Source organism: Aspergillus brunneoviolaceus (assembly GCF_003184695.1).
Source record: "Aspergillus brunneoviolaceus CBS 621.78 unplaced genomic scaffold BO95scaffold_57, whole genome shotgun sequence".
Lineage (NCBI taxonomy): Eukaryota > Fungi > Ascomycota > Eurotiomycetes > Eurotiales > Aspergillaceae > Aspergillus > Aspergillus brunneoviolaceus.
In genome coordinates, this window is record NW_020290787.1 from 107,980 (window position 1) to 135,402 (window position 27,423).

General features: G+C 56.4%; 9 protein-coding genes across 9 annotated transcripts; 2 read left to right on the plus strand and 7 right to left on the minus strand.

Annotated features, from left to right (window-relative positions):
* Positions 1-1,567: 1,567 nt before the first annotated feature.
* On the plus strand, positions 1,568-2,695 carry BO95DRAFT_445401 (uncharacterized protein). Its single transcript, XM_025587138.1, has one exon. The coding sequence runs from the start codon at positions 1,649-1,651 to the stop codon at positions 2,627-2,629; it is 981 nt and encodes a 326-aa protein (XP_025439584.1). The 5' UTR covers positions 1,568-1,648; the 3' UTR covers positions 2,630-2,695.
* Positions 2,696-4,096: 1,401 nt separating this feature from the next.
* BO95DRAFT_475435 (alpha/beta-hydrolase) lies at positions 4,097-5,951 on the minus strand (the record flags this gene model as incomplete). Its single annotated transcript, XM_025589855.1, has 4 exons — positions 4,097-4,995; positions 5,050-5,276; positions 5,392-5,677; positions 5,750-5,951. 4 exons carry the CDS (start codon positions 5,949-5,951, stop codon positions 4,103-4,105), a joined length of 1,608 nt encoding a protein of 535 aa, XP_025439585.1. The 3' UTR covers positions 4,097-4,102.
* A 1,693-nt stretch (positions 5,952-7,644) lies between these two features.
* Positions 7,645-8,955, minus strand: BO95DRAFT_484259 (uncharacterized protein; the record flags this gene model as incomplete). The annotated part of the gene is made up of 1 exon (XM_025590333.1): positions 7,645-8,955. One exon carries the CDS (start codon positions 8,953-8,955, stop codon positions 7,645-7,647), a length of 1,311 nt encoding a protein of 436 aa, XP_025439586.1.
* A 456-nt stretch (positions 8,956-9,411) lies between these two features.
* BO95DRAFT_484260 (cytochrome P450) lies at positions 9,412-11,282 on the minus strand (the record flags this gene model as incomplete). The annotated part of the gene is made up of 4 exons (XM_025590334.1): positions 9,412-10,460; positions 10,571-10,950; positions 11,041-11,104; positions 11,180-11,282. The coding sequence occupies 4 exons, from the start codon at positions 11,280-11,282 to the stop codon at positions 9,412-9,414; spliced, it is 1,596 nt and encodes a 531-aa protein (XP_025439587.1).
* A 664-nt stretch (positions 11,283-11,946) lies between these two features.
* BO95DRAFT_369402 (amidohydrolase family protein) lies at positions 11,947-12,996 on the minus strand (the record flags this gene model as incomplete). Its single annotated transcript, XM_025582867.1, has 2 exons — positions 11,947-12,890; positions 12,948-12,996. 2 exons carry the CDS (start codon positions 12,994-12,996, stop codon positions 11,947-11,949), a joined length of 993 nt encoding a protein of 330 aa, XP_025439588.1.
* A 349-nt stretch (positions 12,997-13,345) lies between these two features.
* On the minus strand, positions 13,346-15,169 carry BO95DRAFT_502646 (cytochrome P450; the record flags this gene model as incomplete). Its single annotated transcript, XM_025591055.1, has 4 exons — positions 13,346-13,952; positions 14,065-14,862; positions 14,927-14,990; positions 15,049-15,169. The coding sequence occupies 4 exons, from the start codon at positions 15,167-15,169 to the stop codon at positions 13,346-13,348; spliced, it is 1,590 nt and encodes a 529-aa protein (XP_025439589.1).
* A 681-nt stretch (positions 15,170-15,850) lies between these two features.
* Positions 15,851-17,226, minus strand: BO95DRAFT_455322 (cupin domain-containing protein; the record flags this gene model as incomplete). Its single annotated transcript, XM_025588327.1, has 4 exons — positions 15,851-15,875; positions 16,110-16,606; positions 16,662-17,112; positions 17,174-17,226. 4 exons carry the CDS (start codon positions 17,224-17,226, stop codon positions 15,851-15,853), a joined length of 1,026 nt encoding a protein of 341 aa, XP_025439590.1.
* A 958-nt stretch (positions 17,227-18,184) lies between these two features.
* BO95DRAFT_369293 (type I polyketide synthase) lies at positions 18,185-23,455 on the plus strand (the record flags this gene model as incomplete). The annotated part of the gene is made up of 1 exon (XM_025582861.1): positions 18,185-23,455. One exon carries the CDS (start codon positions 18,185-18,187, stop codon positions 23,453-23,455), a length of 5,271 nt encoding a protein of 1,756 aa, XP_025439591.1.
* Positions 23,456-24,387: 932 nt separating this feature from the next.
* Positions 24,388-27,274, minus strand: BO95DRAFT_445402 (uncharacterized protein). The gene is made up of 2 exons (XM_025587139.1): positions 26,924-27,274; positions 24,388-26,839 (listed from the first exon to the last, which is right to left on the minus strand). Exons 1-2 carry the CDS (start codon positions 27,151-27,153, stop codon positions 24,697-24,699), a joined length of 2,373 nt encoding a protein of 790 aa, XP_025439592.1. The 5' UTR covers positions 27,154-27,274; the 3' UTR covers positions 24,388-24,696.
* Positions 27,275-27,423: the final 149 nt, after the last annotated feature.

The following is a 27,423-nucleotide window of genomic DNA, read 5'->3' on the forward strand; positions in this document are numbered from 1 at the left end:
GCCTGTCGGGACTGGTCGGTCTTAGCGCCCACGCCGCCCTGCCTGAAGCCCTCTACAATTCGCCTGCCCAGCCTGAACTGCTGACGTAGCCTTTTCCCTTGGACTTTCCGTGCGCCTTGGCAACTAGCCACCTACACGCGCCACATCTATTGGCTTTGTGTTAATTTCCGGCTCTCTGCCTGTCATCCGACCGCGCCATAGTCCAGATCAGGTATCCTCGCTCCATGCAATGGAAAAGAACTCTGTTGCGCAAGACAGACATACACTCCCGGAAAGAGAAATTACGAAGAGATCTGGACCCGCCGGCAGAAGGCATTATCTTTGCATAACCAGAGTCTTGCAACGGATCTCTGGCGGCAGCTTCTGACATAGGTTTTAATAAATACATTGGCTTTTCGTTTATTCTTTCTACACAGGGCACTTCCCTGTAGCGCCCAACGTCTCGGACTTTGCTTGGATTATACTACCTAGTTCTAGCTCTCAGGCTGTTAGCTCCGGCACTTGCCTGGGGGCAGGGGGGAGCCTGATCTTGTCTAGCTTATCTACTAGTCCATAGGAGGCTTAGAGGCTCGAGGATGTGCCTCCTAGAAAGAAGGGGATAGTTGTCATAGGTAAAGCTATATAGGGTGCGATCCGGGCAGATCGAAGTCAATTCTGCGACACGAAACTGGCAACAAGCAAACGGTCAATTTAAACTATAATACTTTGTTTAACTTGGAACTATCATGGTTCATCAAATGATTCTCTTAGGCTAGTGGCCTGACAGTTGGGCCTTGAATAATATCTCGATGATGCAGTAGGTAGGCCGTTTTCGTTAGTGGCCCTACCATGGATAAGCTCAAACATGATTTCGCCACATTTAGTGCCATGGTTTATTGCGCCTCTAGTGCAGTCAGGTCTGAACAGGGGGAACGTTGTACGTGGTGACCAGACACATCTGCCTTCGTTTTATCGTCATCATCCACAGGCAGCGAAGCCACCTGATAGTAGGGTTGAGCGCGGCTTATTATTACTTTCGAGGACGGGCCATCACTTGTTCTGTCCGAAGAATTCAAAACCTTAGGTATGGCATGTTGAGTGAGTATTATCTTTGTCATTCAGCGAACGCGAAGTCGGCGCCGAATAGAATAATCGACTAAGTACAACCAGTTTTTGCATCATCGAATTAACTCTTTGTGTAACTCTTTGTGGCAAAAGGTTTTACGAGAATAAAGTGTAGAATGTGGGGAAACGGCAAATACGCTTACTGGCAACCCATCATAAACCTTAGTCGTATGACTAGACGCAAGTGGAATATCAGCGGAATATTAGAGGTTGTTCCCATGGAAGGGTTGAAGTGAGCGCATTGATACATGATCGCGATCCTTTGGTCTTCAAATCTTGAACAGCGGAATGCACTTGTAGGCTGTTTAGCTGGAGGTGGGCGATGAATCTAGATTTCAAAAGAGATCCCCAAGGCTCGTGTTGGTATGTAAATGATGAAAAGGCCTAGAGCACCTGCTGATGGTCAGATGATAAACACATTGTATTCGAGAACTGCCCATAAAAGACAGCCACTTCTTCCCTTGTCAAGCTTTAATCCTTGGCAACTTTAGGAGCTCTGAGGCCCTAGATTTCAGATCATTAATATCGTTTCCGGGACTCTATCATGGCCTCTGTCAACTCAGCCGATCCGACACCACCGACTGCTCTGGCGAATTCCAATCCTGAATATGAGGCCAACGTGGCCGACATTGAAGATGCGCTCAAGAACAGGAGATTAACTCTCGTATTTGGGACAGGGATTTCTATCAACGCCATTAAAGACAGTACTGCTGGCGTGAGTGATGATGAGAAATCCAGAAAGGCGGATACTTTGAGGTGGAATGCCTTAATTTTAAGTGGACTTCAATTCATCGAAAACAATCCTGATTACAAAGCAAGTCTTACAAGAAGTGAGATACAAGAGCTGGATTGTTACAAATCATGCCTATCAACGGAGGGGGTTGCTCTCGGCACAATGTTACGTGCAGCCATATTTTTGAGAGCGAAACTAAAGGAACTCGGACGACTACAGGCATGGTTCAAGCTTGAGTTCAGCGGACTTTATGACAAATTCATTGGAGACAATCCAAACCCTATGCTCGAGAGCATAAAGGAACTCAACAGGAATCATGCAAGGATCATGACAACCAACTATGACGATTTGATCAGTCGACGTTGCGATAAACATGCAATCATTCCTGACGAGGAACAAAAGTTGAAGGACTTTTTTTCGGCCAATTCGGAATCGAGACGGCGAATCTTGCATATCCACGGAATTTGGAATGACCCCAAAAGCATTGTGCTGGATGGTGTTAACTACTACAAAATCACAACACACCCTTACCTTCAGCATGCCCTTCAAACATGCATGGGCGGCACCGAAGTCCTAGTTTTTGTAGGAACTGGCGGAGGACTCGATGACCCAAATTTTTCTGGTCTTCTGCGCTGGGCAAATGAGGTAGTTGGAGAGGAAAGAAGGCCGCAGTATATTCTACTTCCAGATGGCCAAAATAACAAACACAAATCACTCCACGCCATCCACTATGGTGATCATTCCAGGCTGCCAGAATTCTTGAAGGGGATAGTTCGCAGAGTAACAGGGTAAGATTGCTATTTTTAGGTTTTTAATTCAGGTGGGACGTGGCGGGTTTATGATTTTAAGTAGCCGCACCAGAATGTATACACTCTGACTAGTCAGATCTAAAAGTAATCCCCATCTGGCTTGTGTACCCTTTGGCAAGTGGCCAAGTTCTTCGGGATTAATCCAACATAAAGTACAGTCTCTGTCACAATTAGTGACCATCTGAAGCCCGCTTCTGTCTATAGTCAACTATATAAGCGGCGAGGTCGGATCAGCGGCGGTTAATAGTCAGTCTTTACTTGCAGCGATGTCTTAGTTCGGTCTAAGACTTATCGCTTGATTTCTGAGTCGTCATTATTATTAATATTTATTGTCTGGTAGTGTTTTGCTGCTTTTGCTCTCGGTGTGATCGCAAGATACCCCTAACGGGCCAGGCCTAAGTAACGAGACAGAAAGTAGAAGAGATTGTCACCTTGGAGAGGAACAGAGGGGGCCAGGGGCTTACTTGTATTATCAGCCTGTCAGCATGGCAAGGCCGAGAGACTACGTTGGGTGCCGGTCACCTTTTATATGGATGTGGAGACAGGAAAAATTATCTAATTACTCAGGTTGCTGACGGCCGCCAGGAGCTGGCCTGAATAAGCCCGAATAGGGCGGCACTGAACCACCGCAGCCGCTTGGTGAGCACCAACGTACTTATGCTGATGTATGTTTTTGGGTTTTTTGGTCTATGCCCCATTGCCAGATGGTCCATTAGCGTAGTCCATTGCTCTCTCAACATGTTCAAGTTACTGACAGGTCAGGACCTTTGGGCGAACGATCGGGTAGATCAGTGTCTTGACGTTCTTTTGGCCAAGCGGTGCAACGCCCCCATCAATTACTCACTCCGTAAAATGGGTCTTGATCGGCAAGAGGCTGACGATCGCCTCGCAAACAGCGTAGGATCGTCATCAGCACTTGAAACAGCTGGTCACCCTGACTGGTGGCATGCTGACTTTAACCAACATTTTGGAATAAACACTTAGCTCTGTGCGTGGTGTTCCTGACAGCTTACCAGTTGGTAACTCCTGGCACCCATTCCCTGGTTCTCTTGCGTCTGCCGTCAAGTGTTGCAGGACGCGCACAGACTTCCAACTGTTCTCTATGACAAAGTACAGAGATCAAATATACGTCCCGTGCTCTTAAAATTCATCGGCCCTCTGCGTGCACAACATGCGGCGCATCAAAGAAGCATCACCTTGAAAAAAAGGCAGTCACAGGACACTGCTTCGGAACGCTGACCGTCGACTGAGATATCGCTGACTACTCTATCACAAATTGAAATTATCATACATTGATTGAAGTGAACACGCTCGTATATACATGCGCCGCATCAACACCAACTGTACACCCCATACACCAACCTCCAACACGTGGCGCGCGTACAACCCGGAGTAAAAACAGATCGAGCTCCTAAGCTTAAGCACCACGGCGCCCAAAAAAGTCTGCAGCCCGGAATTAAAGACGATCGACCTCCCCCAACAACCACTGCAAATGCCGATACGAGACGCGGCCCTGATCCTGGGCCTGCTTATGCCCGGCCTGGAAGGTCTCGGCCCACATCAGCCCGCGCTCGTAGTGCTGGACGCCCATCACGCCCTGCGGCCCGTCCAGCTCCCCGTACCCCTCCTGGGCATCGAAGACGCCCGCCCACTGGAGATCGGGCATGCGGATGTCGATGGGGGTGGCGGGGGCGGCCGCGAACCCCAGCTGGCCGTGCCAGGTCATGTTCTGGATGGCCAGGAGGGTGCCGTTGGTGATGATCAGGTAGTCCCAGTCACCGTTGGCGATGAGCACGCGGTTGGTGGCCTCGATGACGCGCGGCAGGACCCCCTCGGTCGGGTTGGGCGAGTCATCGCCTTGCTGCTCGGGCCCGGAGACGGCGTCCCCGCCCACGAAGACGGGGTCGCTGCTGCACAGCTCCCATTCGATGTCGTGGGGCGCGTGGAGGGCGCGTTTGACGTCCGCGCGGTTGAAGTAGGTGGTCGGCGCGGGCTCGTAGGCCAGATCCGTCGGGAAGCCCAGCACGTCCCACAGCAGGGGACACTCGTCGATGATGCGGTAGGGGTTGAAGCAAGGGTTCGGGGTGAAGGCTTCGTAGTAGATCGCGTTGTAGATGTCGCACTCCGAGTAGTTCATGTACTTGGGCGGTTGGATGCCGGCGGAAGGGAAGGTGAAGTATTCGTCGAAGTAGGCCTGGTAGCCGCATTCTTCGTAGGTGGTGGCTAGCGAGGTCATGAAGGTCTCGTTGAAGTTGAACAGCGAGGCGTGTTGCTGGACGAAGGGGTACGCGGGGAGTTCGGCTTGCACCCAGTCCCATTGGCCGATGCAGGCGTCGTACAGGAGGGCTCCTGTGCGCAGAGTATTGGTTGGTGCGAGGTGATGGAGGGGGTGAGTCGGCTTACCGCTGAGGTTGAAGTGGGTGGTATCGTTCTTGTCTAGCATCGCCGAGGAAATGTAGGGCACATACCGTCCCGCGTAGCTCTCGCCGCTCACGAAGATGCGGAAGTTCTTGATGCCATACAAATCCTGGAATCTAGTGAAGAACTCGAGAAAGTCCGCGGCCACTTCTGCTTCGTTGGCCGCGGTTGGTGTGCCCACCGAGTACCCAGTGCCTACCGGTTGGTCCACCCTGCGACTTCCATTAGCATCGAAGTGCGTTCGTTTGCTGGGGATGAGGCCCCAGGGGGCGACCTGCTCACTGCAGGCGGCGTTACTTAGCCCTCGATGTATTGGCGACAACGTACCATAACATGTTGGTCAGGTTCACCCATGAATACTGATTGATGACCGGAGCATATGTGCCCGGCTGCCACGTGAACCGTCCATTCTCCTGGAAGAAGGCCTGTTCGGAAGAGCACCCTGGCCCTCCATTGAGGTAGATGGTCAAATCGTCTGACGGTTCGCCAATCTTGGGCTGGAAGATGTAGAAGAGAGACCGGGATTCATTCTGGTGCGAGCTAATGGGAATCGAACCCGAGTACAGCTCACCCAAGTCGAAGTGGACGTCTGGTAAGCTTTCTACCAAGTGGGCTATGCGGATGCAATGGCACAGCACGTCAGTCGCGAATAAGGTTCATCTTGAGGTGGGTTAGGAATGCATACGCTTAGTCCGATCATTCCAGAATCGGTAGGTAGAATTATTGCTCGACTGAACTCTGGGGGCATGATTTCTCGCAGGACGGCTGGAAAACCGGTCGTAGGCTCGGGCTTTGTGCGCGGACGACCCAGGTTGAGATGCATGCACAGCGTTGAGCAACAGAAGGGCAGTAGCAACCCCTGTTACAGGGAAGGATGGCAGCAACATCTTCAATCAGCGATTTGCGAAAGGATTCCACTGGCTGACGGACATTATTCCCTTGTGACAACGCGGGCGGGGATCAGGCCGATCTTTTAGTCTTGTACCCAGCAAGCTCGACGACTCTGTGCCGAGTGTGATAGCTAGGGGGTAAGCGCGCCCACTCGGCTCGCCCACTCGGCTGGTTTGGTGGGAGATCAGATTGCGCAAGTTCAAATCTCGCGATGGCTTCAATTTCCTTAAGCAAGTGGGTACGGCTCCATGGGCCACTCTCTAGATGCCTTGTTGGATTGGCCAGACAGGCGGTGGATGGACATGCGGCGGTTTAGCAACATATCAAGGGGGGATCAGTCGCCGGCGTCCATGGTCAGCCGGTCGGCAATATAGAGTGGCTTGGACGTGGCTGCAGTCCCCAAGTGGAACTCGGTAGGATTACATCGGATTTAGTAGAATGCAGATCTAAACTCCGTGGCGTCGACTATTGGCCGCCGGATTCGGATTGCGCAGCTAAGAGATGTGAGCCGGTCAATAAGCGCAGATCATTGAACTCAAGGCAGACCTTACCCCAAATCCCCTGCACGAAGACCTTTTCTTTCGGTCATTGAGTGGCTGATGGGGTCTAAATATGTAGAAAAAGCCACCACCATCGTAAGATAAAGGCGTCTCACCGCATCTATCACGATGTGACAGCTTGTACTTGGTACCACGACACTCATAACCCCAGCCGTCAACTGCCATCAACGCAAACATCCCGCGCAATTAGGTTTTCAGGGTCATTAGACTTGCGTTTGTAATCGGCATCAAGTGGGGCAATATTTGACTAAAGAAGAAATAAACGGAGACGATTCGTCATCGTTTCCTACCGCACCAGCTCGCAAAGGGCTCAAGCTCCACTAGACCCTGCGAAAATGCGGTATAAAATCTACGCGATCGCCGCAGGGAACCCTCGGACTTTTGGAATTTCCTGCACCGCGGGAATTGTGTGCTCCGCTTATATAATTCCAACGCTGCCATCTGGCCAGACTTTCGACAGGGAAAGGATCAATTAAAAATTGGGGTAGCGCCTGGACCCAAGATCAGCCGCAGATTACCCGATGTAGGAAGCAAGCCTCCTGGTGCGGCAGATTTGGTCGGCAACCCGCTCAGGACTGCCCATGGGTTCGGACGATATCAATCATATCAATCATATCAATCAGCAAACCTCCGATCTCGGTGCTCTGAAATGGCTTTGAAATCTAGCTGCGGGGCGTGTATTCCTCCGAGAGGAAGATTATGTCTCCGGTGGTGTGGCTAGCGAGAGTATGAGCTACAACGCCTGTCGTACGAAAGTCTTTCGGGGGGTTTTCACATTTATTGAACAATTTTCGTTTGTCATTCTAAAATCTCGTGGTGGTCCTGCTTCCACATCAGTACGGGGAGGTCATGCCGTGCCGCTTAACATTTATGTGTGATGGCACTATAGCGCATAGACATGGATCCGTCGACGACAACATGCTCTAAGTCTCCGAACCATGGCCACCAACCTGTGGTCTCTTAGTGCCTGAAAGCTTTCCAATTTGAATTCTAGGGAATAAAAAAAAGAAATGAAAAAAAAGACAACTGAGTGATTAATCATCTATGCAAAGCAGTAAGTTAAACCCTATATGTCCAGTCCAGACCAACCGGAAAAGCCAGAATTCTCTCTTGTTCAGCCACTTCAACCTCACGCCGACCCTCCAGCACCCCCGGGCGACCCAATGCGCCCCCAAAACAGCCGCCGATCCGGATCGAGGGCATTCCGGTCGGTATTCCAGGTAAACGCCATCGGCGCGACCACCTCCAGATGGCCGGCGATATGCGACAGCAACAGCCTGGCCTTGGCGCGGTCCTGGCCATCATCCAGCGGAAGGTCCGCCGGACCCGCTACACGCAGCTGCGTCTCCTCGACGACCGGCTCCCTTCCACACAGCGGACAGACAGTGTCCAACCGGACGGCGGGCGCGGCACAGCGCCGGCGGTGGACCTCCTCCAGCCGGCGGCCGTCACAGGCAAAGGCGTGGCTGCACCACTCGACGCCCTCGGCGAAGCTGCCGGCCATGGCGGCGAACCAGGCGCCGAAGGAGGTGCAGGCGTGCGGGCAGGCCTCGGGCCAGGAGCGGGTGGAGGAGCAGGTCTCGTACAGGCAGACATAGCCCTCCAGGTCGCTCATCACGTGGTCCGTCCACGCGCGCGGGCTCCGGTAGGGCGCGACGGGGAGGTCGAAGAAGCAAAACGGGCAGGTGAAGCGCTCGTCCCCGGGGGCAAAAGGTGGCGGTGCCGACGCGTCCCGCCCCCAGAGCACGGCGTCCTTGCTGAGCCCGCGGATGCGGCGCTGAAAGTTCCAGAACCGTCGGCGCTGGACGACTAGATCGACCAGTCGGCGGAGGAGGGCCGGCCGCGCGGGGATGGTCGGGCATTCCTGGGTCATGGCCCGGCAGATGCACTCGCGGAACTGCGTGGAGACGTCGAGGCCCAGCTCGTTGCGGATCGCGAAGTAGAAGGACTGGCTGACCAGCGGGTTGGTGGTGGGGTAGCTCGTGTGCACCGCGTGGTCGCGCCGCCAGAAGGCCAGGCGCCACACCGTGTGGTCCTCCACGCTGCGCAGGTTCTCCATCCACGCGTCCACGAGGCGGCTGTTGTTGCTCAGGGGCTCGGGTTCGGGCTGCTGCTGCTGCTGCTGCTGCATCGCTTGGCGAATCGCGAAGGCCATCTGGTCGATCTCGCACTGCAGCTCCATGAGGAGCATGGTCATCTCCCCGCGTTGGCTGGCGTCGTTGCGCAGGAGGTAGTCCCACGACGCGTGCGGGGGGTCGACGGGGTTGATTAAGATGTTGAACTCGGGCATGTGGGTCGGGAACTGCGCGAGCCCCTCTTCGATGCTGCGTTGCAGCTCCGGGCTGGCGAGCTCTTGGGCAGTTGCCGCGAGAGCTTTGTATGACTGCACGCATGTGAGCGCTTGGTCGAGGATAGGTGTCGTGCTGATTGGTCTCTCCATGGTTGGTCTTTGTTTACAACAGTGTGTTTGTCTGAAATGTCAACTATGGAGGTGAGGTTGTCGAATTATCGGTCATCCAGCTACATTGGCTTTTATACAGCAACATCGTGTGCGTTCTCATGAGAAATGTCAGTTAATTCTTTATTTACAGGACATGAATTCCGCGGCCAGCGCTCAGTGAATGTGATTTATGTTCCCTGCCGTCCACGGGAAACTTCATCTTAACGGTCATTATATGTTGTTTTTCTTCATACAAGGCATCTTGTGCTGTACAGAGGAAGTCTACGCTTATTGGTCCAATGAACATAGAGGGCGAGATGGTAATTCCATGAACAAGGCTGTGAATATACGGAAGTCAAAGAAATCCAACAAAGCAAAGCGAGACAAGCACAATTCCCACAAAACTAGACCGGAAGATGTCGAGATCCCATAAACCCCCACCCAATAATCCCACCCTCACCCCTCCGTGAATGTCGAAAATACCTTCCGTTGTGCCAGGGCAAACTCGCGCTCGACCGTCTCCCGAATACTCTCACTGCGAAGCACCGGTCGAGTGCCGTAGGGCTTAGCACAGTACAGAAAACCATGCTGATACCCCGTCACCGGATCGCTATCACACGTTTCCCCCTCACCACCCGGTTGGAACTCAAACGCCCACAGCAGCTTCGCAATCGCCAGAAACATATTGCGTTCCGCCAGGTGAATCCCCGGACAGATCCGCCGACTAACCCCGTACCCATAATGATCGCGATTCTCCCACGCACCCGGCACATACTCTGGCGCCAGCGCAGGGTGCTCCGCGAACCGCTCGGGCACGAACTTCGCAGGATCATACTTCTGGTTCAGCCGATGGTCCGGGTCCATATGCATCCCCCAAGTATTGACGACGACCATCGTCCCCTTGGGCAGCAACTTGCCGTCCACCCAATCATCCTGGCCCAGGGCATGCGGAAAGCACAAGGGCAGGATCGGCCGCCACCGGTGGCCCTCCTTGATGATCATGTTGATGTACGGCAGGCGGGCGAGGTCGTCCCAGACGGGGGAGCGGGTGTGGCCGACGACCGCGTCGATCTCGGCGTGGGCCTTGCGCTGCACCTCCGGGTTCAGGGTGAGGGCCTGCACGATGGCGAGCGTCAGGCTGGAGCTGGTGTCCGACCCGCCTTCCATCAGCACGCCCCCGATGAAGGCCAGCTGGTGCCGCGGCAGCTGGTTGCGGTCCTGGGACGCAATCACCCGGTCCATGAAGGTGTCCAGGATCACCCCGCCGGCGCGGCGCTTCTCCACCCGCTGCAGTATGTCCTCGTACAGCGTCTCCATCTGCGCGCCGATCGCCCGCGCCCGCGTCACGTAGTGGCCGAACAGCGCCTCCGGCAGCCGCTTCAGCCACGGGAAGATGTCCACGGGCGGCGTGGCCCCCGTCTCCATGATCTCCGACCATTGCTCCATCAGCGTGTAAAGCCGGTTCATGTTGCTGCCGTGGCGGTCGGCTGTGCGGATGCCGAACACTGGGAGATGTCAGCTATGTGGTGTTCACTCTATGAACACGCAGCATCAAGCAAAACCCCGCCTTCGCAGTAAAGCGGGGTTAGGAAAGAGGAAGGGAAAGGCGCCAAACCAATTGAATTTGTGATGCTATTGCTAAACCGTTTTGGGTGGGCCATGTGATGCTCCGGGTCGAGCATGTAGTCGCGCACCAGCTGGATGGCCTCGGCGTTGACGATGGGCAGGTGCTGGCTGTCGACCATCGACTCCATCAGATGTTGGTGCACCAGGCGGCGGAAGGTGCGCCACTTGGGGCCGTAGTGCATCACCAGCAAGTGGTCGCCCTGGGTGATGAGCTCGTGCGAGACGAACGAGTGCGGCCGGTGGCTGTACAGCGAGCTCTTGCTGTCCAGCACTTCCTTGACGATGCGGCGGTCCGTCACCACCGCCATGTTGCTGTTGCCCACCTTGAGCATGTACAGGCCGCCATACTGGCGGGCCCAGGCGGTGAATCTTGATGCATCAGTGGTTTGTTTCTTTTTTCCTTTCCTTTTCTTTATGTTGATGTGTCCCGCAGAACTCGGGGTGGGGGGCTAAACTTACTGAATGTGCGTGTAAGACTTGGGGATGAGATGCGCATTACCAATGAAGGGTAGTGTCGGAGGGCCTGCAGATCGAGTAAGTGTTTGGAGGTAAGAATAAGCAAGAATAAGCGAGCAGGTAGACGGAACAGCCAACTCACCGCGAGGCATGTCCTTGGTTCGGTGTCCATAGGTCCAGGCTGCACGGATGACAACCACGAGGAGGGCTATCGCCCCACCCAGCAGCCACACGATCGGTTGCATCTTGTTGGGGTGTTTCAGCTGTGAGAACTGGCTAGCGAGGAGAAACACAAGAATAGAAACCACGCTGTGAACTAGTGGAGATCTTGGTTTATCTAGTTGCGCCCTCGTTGGCGACAAAAATTCATCCTTCAAGGGGAAACGCGACCCCGCTTGGTGTGTGGCAGCCAGCCTGGAGCCCTGCAGCCTGCAGCTATCCCAAATGGGTAATGCACAAATCAGGATGCCCTAATATGTACCGTACGATCTCGGAGGTTCGTGTCTTCACACCGAATTGGGATGAGTAGAGACGGCCAGTGTGCATTGGAGAGGGTACCTCCTTTGTTGCGTAGGACAGCTCCGTTCACTTATTGAGAATCTAAGAAGACTCAAAGATTTCAGCAAGGGAGGAAGTGCTGTGGTAAAGGACAGTCATCCATCCAAACGGGGAGAGACAGAGGTAACGAGTAATCGGGGCAGACGAGACAACCAACCCTAAACGGATAGACAGCAGACAACTCCTTACGGTAAATGCGGGGCATCCACAACCCTTAGGTAAGCGTTGCATTTCACAGCCAAACAGCCAATGAATAAACTATGATGTGACTAAACCATACACAGAACACGAATAAATTCTTCGATCTTGCATAAAACAGGTTTACAGGGGCGCCAAGACAACATTCCCATACTAAATCCTGGAAACACCATTGGCCTCCGCCCGCTTTAGGCGGGGGAACAACTGCAGCGCATTCTCCTTCAGCGCCTCCACCGTAACTCCATCCGGCAACGTAGCGGCCTCCTCCTCCACGAACCGAGTAAACTGCACGATGGCATCCCGGGGCGCATTGGGGAAATCGCTCCCAAAGAGGATATGGCCCGGTTTGGCGAAGCGGGCCAACGCGGACAGGGTGACCTCGTTGGCGGAGATGGCGGTGTCGAAGTAGAAGACTTCGCGGGCGGTGTCGAGGATCTCGTCGCGGCTGAGGCCAATGTTGCGGTCCGGGGGCATGCAAGGGAGCATGGTGGCGGCGCGGTGGATGAGGTAGGGCAAGGTGCCGCCCGCGTGGGAGAGGATGACGCGACAGCCGCGGTGCTGGCGCAGCCGCCCCGAGGTCAGCAAATCCATCGCGGTGCGCCCCGTCTCGTGCGGGTAGTCGAACATCGGCTGCGGCAGGGCGCGGTTGATCAGCGCCGTATCCTGCGGGTGCGTCGGGTGGATGAACACCACCGCCTGCCGCCGGCTGAGTTCCGCCCAGATCGGGGCGAACGCCTCGTGGCCCAGGTAGTTCGGCCCCTGGCCGTAGCGGGTGAAGAGGGTGACCCCGTCGGCGTGGAGCTCGTCCAGCGCGTAGCGGATCTCCTCGAGGGCAAGCGCCGTGTCGAAGAGCGAGGGCACCGAGGCGAAGAACCCGTACTGGGCAGGCGAGGCGTCGCGGATGGCGGCGGCGGAGCGGTTGCACTCCCGCGCCAGTGACGCCGCCGCAGCTGGCTCCTTGGCTATCACCGGGCCAGGGGCAGTTACGGAGAGGATGGTCGTGGTCACGTTGAGGGTTGTGTTGATCTCCTGGTCGAGTTCCAGTGTCCACGGCGGAATGTACCAGCCCGAGGGGTCACCGCCGGCTGCTTCCAGGGCTGATGACGTACATTATGGCTTTGTCATTTCACCTGAAGATAGGGAAGTGTACTTACCCTCGCGAAAGGCCTGGGGGTAGAAGTGGTGGTGCACATCAATCTTCATCTTGCGGGTTGCTAGTGTGGACAGTGAATCGCTTTGCGGAGGATAGTCTATCGCGCTTGACTGGTAGAGGTGATTACGACGCAAAGTATGGCTATATGTTACTTCAAGTCCAGGGACAGGAAGGGAACAAGCTTTCTCCAACCGAGGTAGTCTCGGAGCAGACAAGTGTTCTACCTTGTTGGGAATAAAGCTGATTGCACTATCCCCAAAGGAGATGAAACATGCTGACATTCATTGAGCTTATGCATTAATACGAGACGCTTGGACTCCCCCCCTTTCCGTCAACGTGAACCCAACCCTATTCATCGTGCCCCTCCCCCCACCCCAGCAAAATAAAAACAAGAAACAACTAATCAAATCGGGCGAAAACCTCCTGCGCTTCCTGGAATTCCCTCACAATCGTGTCTCGCTTCTCCGGTGCCCGCAATCGGACCCCACACCCGTACTCCTTGGGGCAGTGCAGAAAACCCTGACTGGCCCCGGATTCCGGGTCGATGTCGCTGTAACTGCCCACCGGCTGCGTGAACTCAAACGCCCACAGTAACTTGGCCACGCCAATGATGAGATTGCGTTCCGCGAGATGGATTCCCGGGCAGATGCGGCGCCCAGCCCCGTAGCCATAATGATCGCGCTTGTCCCACTCGCCGGACGCCGCATACGTCGGTGCCAGGGCAGGGAACTGTTCGAATCGCGCGGGCTCGAACCGCTCCGGCTCCGGCCAGCGGCGGGGGTCGTGGTGCATCGCCCAGACGTTCAGCACCACGGTGGCCCCTTTGGGGAGGACCATGCCGTTGATCTCGTCGTCCTGCGCCACTGCGTGCGGCACCCCCAGTGGGCTGACTGGGCGCCAGCGGTGAGCCTCCTTGATGATGCAATTGATGTACGGCAATTGGGCGGCATCGGACCAGGCTGGCGAACGGTCCGCTCCGACCACGCGATCAATTTCCGCGTGGGCTCTAGAAGAAAAGAAACAAGGCAACCGGTTAGACCTCCGCAAAAGGAACATGAAACATGAAACATGCAAGGGGTGATGGCGGTGGAGGAGCGAGGGGTTCGTATCCAACATACCGGGCCTGCACGGCAGGAAACTTGGTCATCGCCTGGATGATGGTCAGAATCAGCGAGGAGGAGGTATCGGAACCCCCTTCCATGAGCACCCCGCCCAGAAACCGCAGCTGGCTCTCGGTCAGGGGCACCTTGTCCAACCGGTCCAGCACGCGGTCCATGAACGAATCTCGGTTGATGCCCCGGGCGCGGCGGTCGCGCACCTGGTCCAGCACCGTGGTGTACAGCGACTGCATCAGGTTCTCGACCTCGAGGGCACGGTGCCGCCAGTGGCCCGTCATCCACTGCGGGAGCACGCGCAGCAGCCAGAAGTCGTCAACGGGCGGGGTGGCGCCCAGCTCCTGGACCAGGGACCACTTCTCCATCAGGTAAAACAAGCGCTCCATGTATTCGTCATGGACGGTCTTGGAGCGGATGCCGAAGACGAGCGAGTTGGTGATGCTGTTGCTGTAGCGCTTGGGGTGCAGCATGTGGTCCTGCGGCGCGGTGAGGAAGTCGTACAGCATCTGCTTCGCCTCCGCCTCCTGTACCTTCCAGTGCTCCTTCTCGCAATTGGGCTCCATAAAGTACTGGTGCACCGTCTTGCGGAGCATGCGCCATGTGTCGCCGTACTGCATGACCAGGAGGTGGTCCGAGTGGGTGATCAGGTGCGACACCAGGGAGGCTGGCCGGTGCGAGTAGACATTGCTTTTCTTGTCGACAAGCTCCTTGATCAACCTGCGGTCACTGATAACAATGGTGGTGTTCTTGAATCGTTTCAAGGAGAAGATTCCACCGTATTCGTCGGCCCATTTCATGAATCTGTTGCAGTGTTAGGCAGGGCCAAGCGCATATGTCAAGAATGAACCGAGTGCATGAGCCTTACTGGAAATGCGCATCCGCCTTGGGAATTTGCAACTCGTTGCCAAAGAAGGGAACCGTTGGAGGACCTGCGATTGGATGAGTTTAGTTTTCACCGGGTTAAATTAGATTACTGGTTGTGCGCACCGGGAGGCAAAGAAGCATCACGGCGGCCAGATTTCAATGCAGCATAGATGAGAAATAGGACGCCTGCAACCGCCGCAGCGGACGCAGCGATGATGGCGAAAGGAGACACTATCAAGCTCATGGTGGGTGTGATTCTCCTCTGGCAGCCCAGCCAGAACGCCGAGTGTAGAAGAATATAAAGAAAAAGCGAAGTAAGCGAGGACTAGCTCTGCCTTGCACGACCCCTAATCCGGAAGGAGTTTCGGAGCTCAAGGTTGTCTGCCAGACGATATTGTTCCTCTCAGGCTCCAGGCTGGTGTTTTGGGATCCCGGATTTGCTTTGGTCGACCTGAGGAATTGTGCCCAAACGGGTAATGGCTGGAGGTCCGTTCTCGCCGCAATGCTTATCGGGTTGAGTCAGATACAGCGGCATTCATGGCTGTTCGTCCTCTCTTGACTTGGTTCGTTCTCTAATTTAGCCGTCAGTCAAGATTCTATTTTGGAATTTTCTGTTCTGTCATCGCAGCGGTGCCACGTGCTTACAGCTTAATCAACCAGGCCCGGGTTTCCGTGCTTAACGACACGCGCATTAATTGCATGGCGGATAAAAAACATGTTCTCACGCCTCACTCAATCCCAGCACATACTGGCTTAGATAGTCGCTTGACAGTCACAAGCTCACGAATCGCCTCACTTGTAGTCGATCCTTTTAGCTGAATATTTGTTTTTCTTTGGTATTTTATCTTGTGTGGTTTATGTTAACGTTATCTTGATTTTGCAAAGTGTTCAGCTCTCAGAATGATAAAACCGGGCTCCGCAGACATCAAAGGTAGCCAAAGATGTATTCTCTTCAAGGTACGGAACAATAGCAAATCAATTGTTTGAATCGATATGGAGGAAGAAGGTCTGTGTTGGAAAACAAAAAGAAGTTCAATTTAAAATAATCATAAGAATGCTTCACGTGATCCCAATGCTGAACTATCAACCACAAGAACGGATCCGCTCAATGAACCCCATTTGTGCCATTTACGCCATTGGCACCGTTGGCAGCCCGCTTCTTCAGCGCGACTACATCCTCCCACTCCGCCCCCGTCGTCGTGCCATTCGTGCCGTTCATAGCATGTCCATTGACCCCAGCGTGCCCATTGACCCCGTTTGTGTGCCCATTGACACCATTGGCATGCCCATTTACCCCATTTGGTGTAGCAAGAGCCGCACCATCCACAAACACACCCTTCTCATACTGCACAGGCGGTAAGGTCAGCGCCTTGGGCGACATATCCTGCACCCAGGGCTCGAACTCGGCGTTTTCGGGCCGGGAAGCCGCCTCCAGCGCGACCTGGGCGTCCCAGTTCTTCTCGGCCGCGTAGGCGTCGTGCACCAGATGCCGCTGGAAGAAGGAGCCCTTCATCTTGGCGACGGCGAAGTCCCAGTCGGTGGTGTACTCGCGGAAGAAGGGCTTGTAGCCGAGCAGGCCGCCGATCCAGCGGCCGACGACCACGCAGGTCCAGTAGCCAACCTGGCGGCGGAAGGGGACCCAGGCGGGGGCGGGGGTGTATGCGTCTCCGCCGTCTTGGATCTTCACCCGGGGGATCAGTGTGAGCCCTAAACTTAATCGATGAACGCCAACTCACAGCCAAAAACTGAATCCAGTCGAGCCCGCCATCATGCAGCAGGGCATCGTGCCAGTAGCCGTACCAGTTCTCGAAGAAGATGCGGTCCAGCTGGTAGTCCATGCCGGAGTCCGAGGCGCTGAGGTAGACGGTCATGCTCTCCTCCGAGTCTGGGTGGATGAAAAAGTTGTGCACGCTGCCCGCCTTCACGGAGACCTCCCCGTCCGCGGCGGTCACGCGCTTCACCTGGCCGTCGACGTTGATTCCCATCACCCCGGACTCGACGCGGAAGTACTCCGTCTGGAACTGGTGGAAGTGTGGCGGGGGACCCTTGGGCCGGTCGGGGCTGTTGATCAGCTTACGCAGGTTGTCGGGGATGGGGCCCTCCACGTTGTGGCGGTAGGTCTGGCGGAACAGGAAGCATCTTCCCGGTGGGGGCTCGAGGAATTCTGTGGTGAGAAGACCGCCGAATCTAGGTTATTGTTAGTTTTGATTATAAATCGAAGAGCCGAATTGTTTCGCTGTAGACATACTTGACAATTTTCGACTGACCGGCTGAATTGTGGTATGGGACAAAAGGCGCCATTGTAGATTAAGTTATTGTAGGGAATTTGTATCCTACCGACGACGGGAAAGAAAACAAGTTTGACTCTAAGGGATTGAGTTCGGATGAGTGGAAATTTAAACTTCAAAAGCCGTTATCGCAAACTCCATATATAAGGAATAAACCATGCCACAGCATATGCATCGAACAATCTATTCTTCAAAGGGTCCGTGTGTTTCGAATCCCTGTCGAATTTGCTGTTTTGGAAGGGGAGGTGGAACGACTCCTTTCGGAAATCGCCCACTCCGCTTAGGGCTTACTCTTGCATGCAGATCTGCAGCGTTTTCCCTCCGTGCTCGCAGCATGACAACAGGAGATTAATCACGCTTTTTCCTTTCCTTTCTGGAAGCTCGATCTGGAACATCCTGGTTCCGAATTCTGCATTACCGCATTTGTCCCTCCCGGATCCGTGCTCACACGTGTCTGTCGTTGGACTCGATTGAGATAGTCATTCTGATGCTCAGAGGAGATGCTGGATGCGAGGGGCCTGATCAGGCTTCGCTGATTGAGACGAGAAGATAGAGCAGAATCGAGAAAGGTCTTCGAGACAGAAGCGCTCGTTCAAGAACGCAGTATATAACAACCATCATCCATCATCCACGAATCTATCATCAGCACAACACAGCCCAGCCCAGTCCGCTACAGCAGGCAGAGACAAAGCCCACACTCTCGACTTCAGATTTCAATCCTCAATCCCTTTAAGTCCTCAAGCTTCCAATTCTCTAGACACTCTAGTCACATCATCCCCCCCACAATGCCTCACTTCTCCTCTGCCGCATCCAACTCGTCCACCGCGACACCTGATGCTCAATCTTCAGGATTGACCACGCCCGTCTCCGAGTATAACCAATTGGTAAACTCTCACTGTACGACTACAACATTCGAAAGATCAAAAAGCTAACCCACGCAGAACCCTGCCAAAGATGTCGCCGTCGTCGGCATGGCCTGTCGGGTTGCCGGCGGCAACAACAACCCCGAGCAGCTCTGGCAATCGCTCCTGCAGAAGAAAGATGCCTCGGGCGAGATCCCTGAAATGCGCTGGGAGCCCTACCTGCGGCGCGACTCGCGCAACGCCAAGATTCTCAAGGAGACCACCTCGCGCGGCTACTTCCTCGACCGGCTCGAGGACTTTGACGGCCAGTTCTTCGGCATCTCCCCCAAGGAGGCGGAGCAGATGGACCCCCAGCAGCGCCTGTCCCTCGAGGTCACCTGGGAGGCGCTGGAGAACGCGGGCATTACGGCCAAGTCGCTCTCCGGCAGTGACACCGCGGTCTTCTGGGGCGTCAACTCCGACGATTACTCCAAGCTGGTGCTGGAGGACCTGCCGAACGTGGAGGCGTGGATGGGTATTGGCACGGCGTACTGCGGCGTGCCCAACCGGATCTCCTACCATCTCAACTTGATGGGTCCCAGCACTGCGGTCGATGCGGCTTGTGCCTCTTCGCTCGTCGCTGTTCACCACGGTGTGCAAGCCATCATCCTGGGCGAGTCGAAGGTTGCCATCGTCGGAGGTGTCAATGCTCTGTGTGGGCCTGGATTGACTCGCGTGCTTGACAAGGCCGGCGCTGTCTCTTCTGAAGGGCGATGCTGCTCCTTTGACAACGATGTCAAGGGATACGGACGTGGCGAAGGTGCCGCGGCGATTGTCCTGAAGAATCTTTCGGCGGCCATCAAGGACGGCGACCACATCATGGCCGTCATTAAGGGTACCGCTGTGGCGCAAGACGGCAGGACCAACGGCATCATGGCCCCCAATGCAAAGGCCCAGCAGCTGGTCGCCCACAACGCTCTAAAAGTCGGCAACATTGACCCTCTGACCGTTGGCTACGTCGAAGCCCATGCCACGTCTACTCCCTTGGGCGATCCCACAGAGATCTCCGCCATTGCCGCGGTCTATGGCGCAGACCGAGAGCCGGAAGCCCCCTGCTTTATCGGCTCCATCAAGCCGAACATCGGTCACTTGGAGGCGGGCGCTGGCGCCATGGGCTTCATCAAGGCCGTCATGGCCGTGCAAAAGGGTGTCTTGGCCCCGCAAGCCAACCTCACGACGCTGACCAAGAAGATCGACTGGGACAATGTTGGGCTCAAGGTCGTTCAACAAGAGACCAAGTGGCCATCCACTGACGATGTTCGCCGGGCTGCTATCTGCTCCTATGGCTATGGCGGTACCGTTTCCCACGCCGTCATTGAGCAGTTTAACTTCCCCGAGACATTGGATCTTAAGCCCGGCGCGTCCGCTACCAATCCTACCGTGTTGCTTCTGTCCGGACCCCAGGAGAAGCGCCTGCCCATTCAAGCTCGTGCCCTCCGAAGTTGGCTGCAGGCGGATGGCTCTCAGCAGGATCTGCAACGGGTGGCCGCAACACTGGCTGTCCGCCGTGACCACCACGACTATCGCGCCGCCATCGTGGTCGAAAGCAAGGAAGACGCCATTCAGGCTCTGGGCCACCTGGCCGACGGAGCCAACGATGCCTGGACCTCGCAGAGCCGTGTCTTTGGCTCCGGCATTAACCGGGACGTGGTCTGGGTTTTCTCTGGTCATGGCGCTCAGTGGGCCGACATGGGAAAGGAGCTGTTGCAGAACCCTATCTTCTACCAGGCTGTGCAGCCTCTGGACGAGATCGTCGAGGCGGAGATCGGTCTCTCGCCCATTGCTCTCCTACGCAGCGGCGAGTTTGAAGCCTCCGACCACGTCCAGATCCTGACGTACATCATGCAGATTGGTATCTCGGCAGTGCTCCACAGCCACGGGGTTTACCCTCAGGCCATTATCGGCCACTCGGTTGGAGAGATCGCCGCCAGTGTCGTCGCTGGCGCCCTCACAGCTGAAGAAGGTGCTGTGCTCATTACGCGTCGCTCCGTGTTGTACCGCCAGGTCATGGGCCAGGGCGGCATGATTCTGGTCAACAAGCCCTATGCCGAGGTGGCCCAAGAATTGGCCGGTCGGGAGGACCTCGTCGTCGCGATTGACTCCTCGCCCTCGTCCTGTGTCGTGGCTGGGTCGACCGAAGCTGTCGCTGACCAGGCGGCCGAGTTCAAGGAGCGATCCATCAAGACCTTCACCGTCCGCACCGATATCGCCTTCCACAGCCCCATGCTCAACCAGCTGGTGGCCCCCTTAATGCAGTCCCTGGAGGGGAGTCTCGCTCCCACGGCCCCAACCCGCGCGAAGCTCTACTCAACCTCCCTTCGCGATCCCCGAGGCAGCGACTTGCGCGATGCCGCTTACTGGGCCAACAACATGGTCAACCCGGTTCACCTCACCTCGGCCGTACAGGCGGCGCTTGACGACTCCTACCGTGTCTTCCTGGAGGTGTCCTCCCACCCCCTGGTCTCGCACTCCATCAATGAGACCATCATGGATGCCGGCATTGAAGATTATTGCATGATCCCGACCCTGGCACGCAAGAAGCCCAGCGAGAAGAGCATCCTTCACGCGGTCAGCCAGCTGCACACTCGCGGTGCCAACGTCGACTGGAAGTCGCAGCTGTCCGGTCCCTGGGCAGGCGGACTGCCCAACACCAGCTGGATGCACAAGCCTACCTGGCGGCAGATCGGGGCTGGCCCCGTAAGTACTTCACAGACTCACGATGTCGAAAAGCACACGCTGCTAGGCCAGCGCATTGGAGTGGCTGGAACGCACACGGTGGTGTACACCACTCGCCTGGACAATGAGAGCAAGCCCTTTCCAGGCAGCCACCCTCTGCATGGCACTGAGATTGTGCCGGCCGCAGGGCTGGTCAACACCTTTGTCAAGGCCACCGGGGCCAATGTGCTGAACAATGTCGTCCTCCGTGTGCCTGTGGCCATCAACGCCCCGCGATCGGTGCAGATTGTCGCTCAGCGCGAAGACGTCAAGATCATGTCTCGGCTGATCCAGGAGAACGAGGGGAGCAACGATGACTCCTCGTGGGTCACGCACACCACTGCGCGATGGGAGTCGAGCTCCTCGTCTTCGGTCCCGGCTCCGATCGACGTGGAAGCGACCAAAGCCCGCATTGGGACACGTCTGCGCGATGACTTCTCAATCGACTATCTTGATAAGGTCGGCGTGTCCGCCATGGGCTTCCCCTGGGCTGTGACTGAGCATTACGGCAACACCCAGGAGATGATTGCCCGCGTTGACGCCGCTCCCTCTGTCGCGGCTGATGCTGAGCTCCCCTGGGATGCATCCTCCTGGGCCCCGATCCTGGACGCCGCCACCTCCGTCGGTTCGACTATCTTCTTCAACGAGCCCCGCCTGCGCATGCCAGCCCAGATCGAGCGGGTCGACATCTTCACCCGCGCCAACCCGCCCAAAGTCGGCTGGTTGTACGTGCAGGAGGCCTCTGACACCGCGCTGGCGTCGCATGTGAGCGTGTGCGATGAGGCCGGCAACGTCGTCGCCAAGTTCACCTCGATGCGCTTCTCGGAGATTGAGGGCACTCCCGGAGTCAGCGGGAGCATGGAGAGCCTCGTCCATCAGATGGCCTGGCCGCCTGCAGTGCCGGCCGAGGAGCCTCTGCCCATCAATCAGCTCCTCCTAATCTCCGAGGACGTCCCTCTCCGCGAGACCTACGCCGCCACCATCTCGCCTTCCATCCAAGTGATCCAGCTCGCAAACGCCAACGACCTGATCATCAACCGCGCCGAATCCCTGCTCACCAAAGAGACCGCTATCGTTTACATCCCGAGCCAGGTCTCCTCCCTGCAGGATGTCCCCAAGTCGGCCGAGACATTCACCTGGCAACTGCTCGAGCTCGTCAAGTTCGTGGTCAACAACGCGCTGCCCGTCAAGATCTTCGTCGTCACCGCCAACACCGGCGAGGGCGAGACCCCTACCGCGCTGGCGCACGCACCGCTCGTCGGCCTCAGCCGAGTCATTGCCAGCGAGCATCCCGATCAATTCGGCGGGTTGATCGACACCGAAGTGGCCACCTTCCCCCTGACAACGATGCGCTACATCCAGGGCGCCGACATCATCCGCATCCGCGATGGCGTGGCCCGGACGATGCGCCTCCGCTCACTGCCCCGCCACCGGCTCATCCAGCAGCAGGACGGGCAGCAGCAGCAGCAGCAGCAGCAACAGCAACCGCAGCTCCTCCCGCGGCCCGACGGCACCTACCTCATCACCGGCGGCCTGGGCGCCCTGGGGCTGGAAGTCGCCGACTTCCTGGTGACGCAGGGCGCGCGCCGCGTGATCCTCATCTCGCGCCGGGGCCTCCCGCCTCGCCGCCTGTGGTCGAAGATGGAGCCCTCCTCCCCTCTAGCCCCGACCATCACCAAGATCCTCGACCTCGAGGTCCGGGGCGCCACCATCCACGTACTGCCCCTGGACATCAGCCAGCCCACCGCAGCGGACGCCCTGACCACCGCCCTCGACACCCTCTCCCTCCCGCCCGTCCGGGGCGTCGTCCACGCCGCCGGGGTGCTGGACAACGAACTGGTCCTCGACACGACACCGGACGCGTTCGCGCGGGTCCTGGCCCCCAAGATCACCGGCGGCCTGGTCCTGAACGAAGTCTTCCCACCGCAGAGCGTGGACTTCTTCATCCTCTTCTCCTCGTGCGGACAGCTAGTGGGCTTCACGGGCCAAAGCTCCTACGGCGCCGGCAACAGCTTCCTGGACACACTGGCATCGCACCGACAGGCGCAGGGGGACCGGGGGGCGCGCGCGTTCCAATGGACCGCATGGCGGGGGCTAGGGATGGGGGCCAGCACGGACTTCATCAACGCGGAGCTGGCCAGCAAGGGGATCACGGACGTGACGGCGGACGAGGCGTTCGGGGCGTGGCGCCACGCGGCGCGCTACGAGGGGATCGACCACGCGGTGGTGCTGCGCGCCCTGCCCCTCGACGCCGACGAGCCCCTGCCCTCCCCTGCCCTGGCCGACATCCTCGTCCGTCGCTCCGCCTCTGCCTCCGCCGACTCCTCGTCGCCGTCATCATCACCCGAGAAGCAGACAATCCCCACCTCCGGCCCCGAGCTCAAGACCTACCTCGACAAGGCGATCCGCGGCTGCGTCGCCGCCGTGCTGCACCTCCCCGCCGCCGACGAGGTGGACAGCAAGGCCGCCCTGGCCGACCTGGGCGTCGACTCCGTCATGACCGTCACCCTGCGGCAGAAGCTGCAGCAGGCCCTGCGGGTCAAGGTGCCCCCGACGCTGACCTGGAGCCATCCGACCGTCGGGCACTTGGTGGGCTGGTTCGCCGAGAAGGTGGGCAAGGAGTAGGTAAGCTAGAGGGGTTCGCTCTCTCCTCGCCTGGTTTCCGTGGTTATCGTACGCTTGACGAGATGAGTCTCTAGAGTCCTTCCCGTTGTCATCTTAGATTATACTTGCTTTTTGTGTTCTTGTCTCTATACGTGTTGCTGTTTGTGTGAGAGCTTGTTCTGCCTTGCCGTTGATGCCTCCAAGTGTATATTCTGTCGACCTTTCGGTTATCCTTTTTCTTGTGGATGATTGTGGCGCGACTTGTGATTTATCTCCTCTTCATCTTCCCTCCTCCGTCTCCTCTGTCGACACCGACGTCTCCTGTATCTAAATTTTCCCGCTAATCAGATCTCTAACCCAATTTCTTTCCGCGTAGGAATTGTAGAGTTAGCGTATGGAGGTCGTCCCGTCGGTCGTCTAAGTTGTCTATTCAGCAAGGCATTTGTATCGTGGAAAGGTTCAAGAAAGGTTAAGCTGCATAAATACCTCGATGGTGCCATCATCCATCAAGCCCGTCTAATGATTTCGGGGTCACTATCAAGTGAGGCTGGGAAAGGGGTAGTTCTCAAATCTAATCCACCACGTCGTGCAGACAAAGAAGTCACAACGACGACAAGGGAATCCCAGGGATTCTTCTTCTATATCACCCGTCCCAAGCGTCGCTACACCAACGGTAGCACGGTGGTCAATTTGCCCGAGACCAGGAGCTGTCTTCACACGATAGATTCTGCCCACGATCCCATTGATAAATCGAAAATCATGGATGAATATTTGGTAAGCAGACACGCAGAAGGAACTGATGCGACTTCCAGCAGGGTAGAAGCACAGAGGCCTCCGCCACCGAACCCACGCCGCAAGTATGACATTACGATAATCACTCCTGAGGTAGTTTGAGGATATTGTGAAATGTTCCCCGACTAAAAGAGAAGCCTTAAAGTTTATCAATCAGTCCACGAGCGACATGTAGACTAAGAAGTTCATTATCATCTCAGAATGGTAGATTATATGTTCAGAACCACTCAAACTGCAAACAAATACTAAACGACCAACACAAACATTCCCCCAATAACGCTTTCAAATCACAACTGCAGCAAGGGAATCTAAAACAGTGCGCGAGAATCATCATTCATGTAACCCAGCACAACAACCACAGACAAATCATCAGGTCTATTTTCAAAGACACAACCACAAGATTCTACATGAAATAACAAGACACGAGTCCGTAGACCTGTCATCGAGACAACCCCCAAGATGAATCAAAATCAAGCCTGCTGCGACCCATCAAATCCGACCCAAGAGTCCACGGCAATGGCCCCGTTCGACAACCAGGGCGCACCGCCCCCGGTCCCCATGAGGAAATCGCTCGAGAGCCCTGAGAACGCGGGGTCGTCCATCAGCTCCAGAGGTGGGGTGATGGTGGCGGGATCGCCGAAGTCGGCGGGGCCGAAGATCATCCCCGCGGGCAGTTTGGGCAGTGGAGTCAAGAAGCCGGAGAAGGGATCGGTGGTGGGCGAGACCACCGACCCCGACCGTGAGTGGCCCAGACCCGCCGCGGGAGGTGCCACCGAGGTCGGCGGCGCAACCACCGAGTCGGCCGAGCTCTGGCTGGGAGGCGTGAGCTGCGACCATCCGCGGGGAGTGGAGCTCGTCCTGAATTGTTCCCAAGCGGCTTGCACCGTGTTGGCGACCGGGCCAAAGGATTGTCCCAGCTTCTCCAGGGTGCGCAGCGCCGTCGGCAGGATCTTGCGTGCCGCCGGCGTCGGCGGACACACCGGGTTGGCCAACACAAACGAAAGAATGCAGATAGTCGCGTCCCACTGATACTGGAAGGCCGCGGTCCATCCACACAACAGGTCGGTCTCGGAAAGAACTTGGTTGAGAATCAGCGTCACCACGACCGCGTGATTCAGCGCTGCGATGCTGTGACTATCTGACAGCGGGGTGAGGGAGGCGCCCCGGGGCGGAAAGCGAATGAAGGGACGAAAATTAGCCATCTGGAGGTGATGATACATTACTTCCAGAAGCAGCCGCTGACGCTGCAGCCAGAGCGGGCTAGCCGGGTTCAGATTTAGCGGCGTACGGTCGGTGCAGAATGCTTCTCCCGAGCCCTTGCGTGGGTTCTTGAGAGATCGTGGCACATTCTGTCCCCACTCATACATCACCCGAATTTTGTCACCCAGAAAGCCGGCGAGCGACTCCATGGTGGCTGGATCTTCGTGGATATCTTGGATCTTCTTGGCCTGCAGCAATTCAGTACAGCGCGCGCTGAACGCAGTGTAGATTCTGCGCGCCGCGGCTGTCAGCCGGATGTACTGCACATGGAAGCTTAGCCAGCTAATGTCTTCGTCCGGAGGCGATACCAACACCGTGGCCGATAGCTGTACCGCGTCACTTGAATCCTGCGGCATCGCGCAGCCCACCTCAGCGGGGTCAATGAAGGGTCGTCGACCCAGCGTCATCGAAATTTGGCTATCGAGCTGGTACACCGTCCACCAGATCCGGGAGTGCAGCTCTTGCGAGGCCTGGGGGGTTGATTCCAGGGGTCGGATATTGATGCGCAAGATATGCGCCGCTCTGATCGCCAGACCGAGCAGAGCATGGGCGGTGTCCAGGTTCGCGGTGTTGTAGAGATAGATGATGCAGTAGATGTGGCTCTGCAACGATCGGATGGACGGATGCTCGAGGTTTTCCATCAATACGCGTTGACTCCGACGGTAAAAGGCATGCGCAGCAGTGGTGAAGTGACTGGTCTGCGACGCTGTCTCCCCGTCCGCCATCACCTCATCATCGGCCAAGAAAGTGCTGCCATATTGCATGCACACAGCCAACAAGCTATCCACAAGCGCAGAGGGCTGTCGGGGGCTTTGACCATTGCTTCCGGCCCAGAGGGAGTCATAATATTGTCGGAACTCCTCCTCTGCCACGATGGGATACATCCAGTGGTAGGCCTGCCAGAGCAGAACCAGGAAATGCTCTTCTTGCTCGCGAGACAGGTCCTCAACCTCTGCCAGTCCCAGACGAAGGCTCGGTCGCTCGGTGTCGTCCGACAGTTGCTCCAGTGACACTGTCGGGGAATGGCGATGGATCTGAGAAAGTCGGACGGGGAGCGGCGACTTGAGGTGGAGCTGGTTGGCTGACTCGGACATGAACCGATTCAGGCGCAAGACCAGGTAAGGCGCGGAGAGCGGCCCGTAGTGAATCACGCCACCAGTCTGGGACCCTGGACTATAGACACCGTCCCACGTTTGACGATGTGAAGTCGGAAGCTCCGCGGGGGTGGAGTGACCCGAGGTAGCACAATTCGAGGCAGTGGGGGACTGGCGACGGAGAGTTTTAGCTTCGTGGGTAGCCTTTTCTAGTTGCTCTTGTAGATCTTTGAGCCGGTTGCGTAATCGATGAATCTCCCTTTGTCAGGAAATTTGCCATCAGTATCATAAGTAATGGTGCCAAGCTAGAACTCCAGAAACGTATGGTAAGGGTGGGTCTTACCGGTTCGCGGCAGGCAGGGAATGAGCTTCGAACTGCTTGGTGTTACTGCAGTAGCCTCCATGGTTGCGGCAGTTCTGGCAGGGTTGTTTATCGTCGCATTTGATGCGGTTGACGCGACACCAGTCACAGGCACGCACGACCTGGTTCCGTTTGGGACGGGGAGCGGCGGCGGGCTGTTGCTCCGCGGGGCGATCGGTGGAGTTGAGGTTGGCGGAGAAGGTGGAGAACATGGCTTTTAGAGATAGGAGGAGATGTGAATATCAAAGATTGCGAAACCATTCGAGGGTTTTCCAGCCCCAGAATCGGACGAGAGATCAAATTCAAAGCCAGGGAGGGAAAGGAGAGGTAGAGGGGTTGGAGCTGAGAGAGAGAGAGAGAGAGAAAAGAGAGAGAAAGTGACAGGAGAAGGCAGAAAGCGTAAGCAGAAGTCATGTGATGTCACCATCCGATTCCGTACCTTATCGTCGCTGCCCACCTAGTAGTTAGTAAGTTACCCAGCA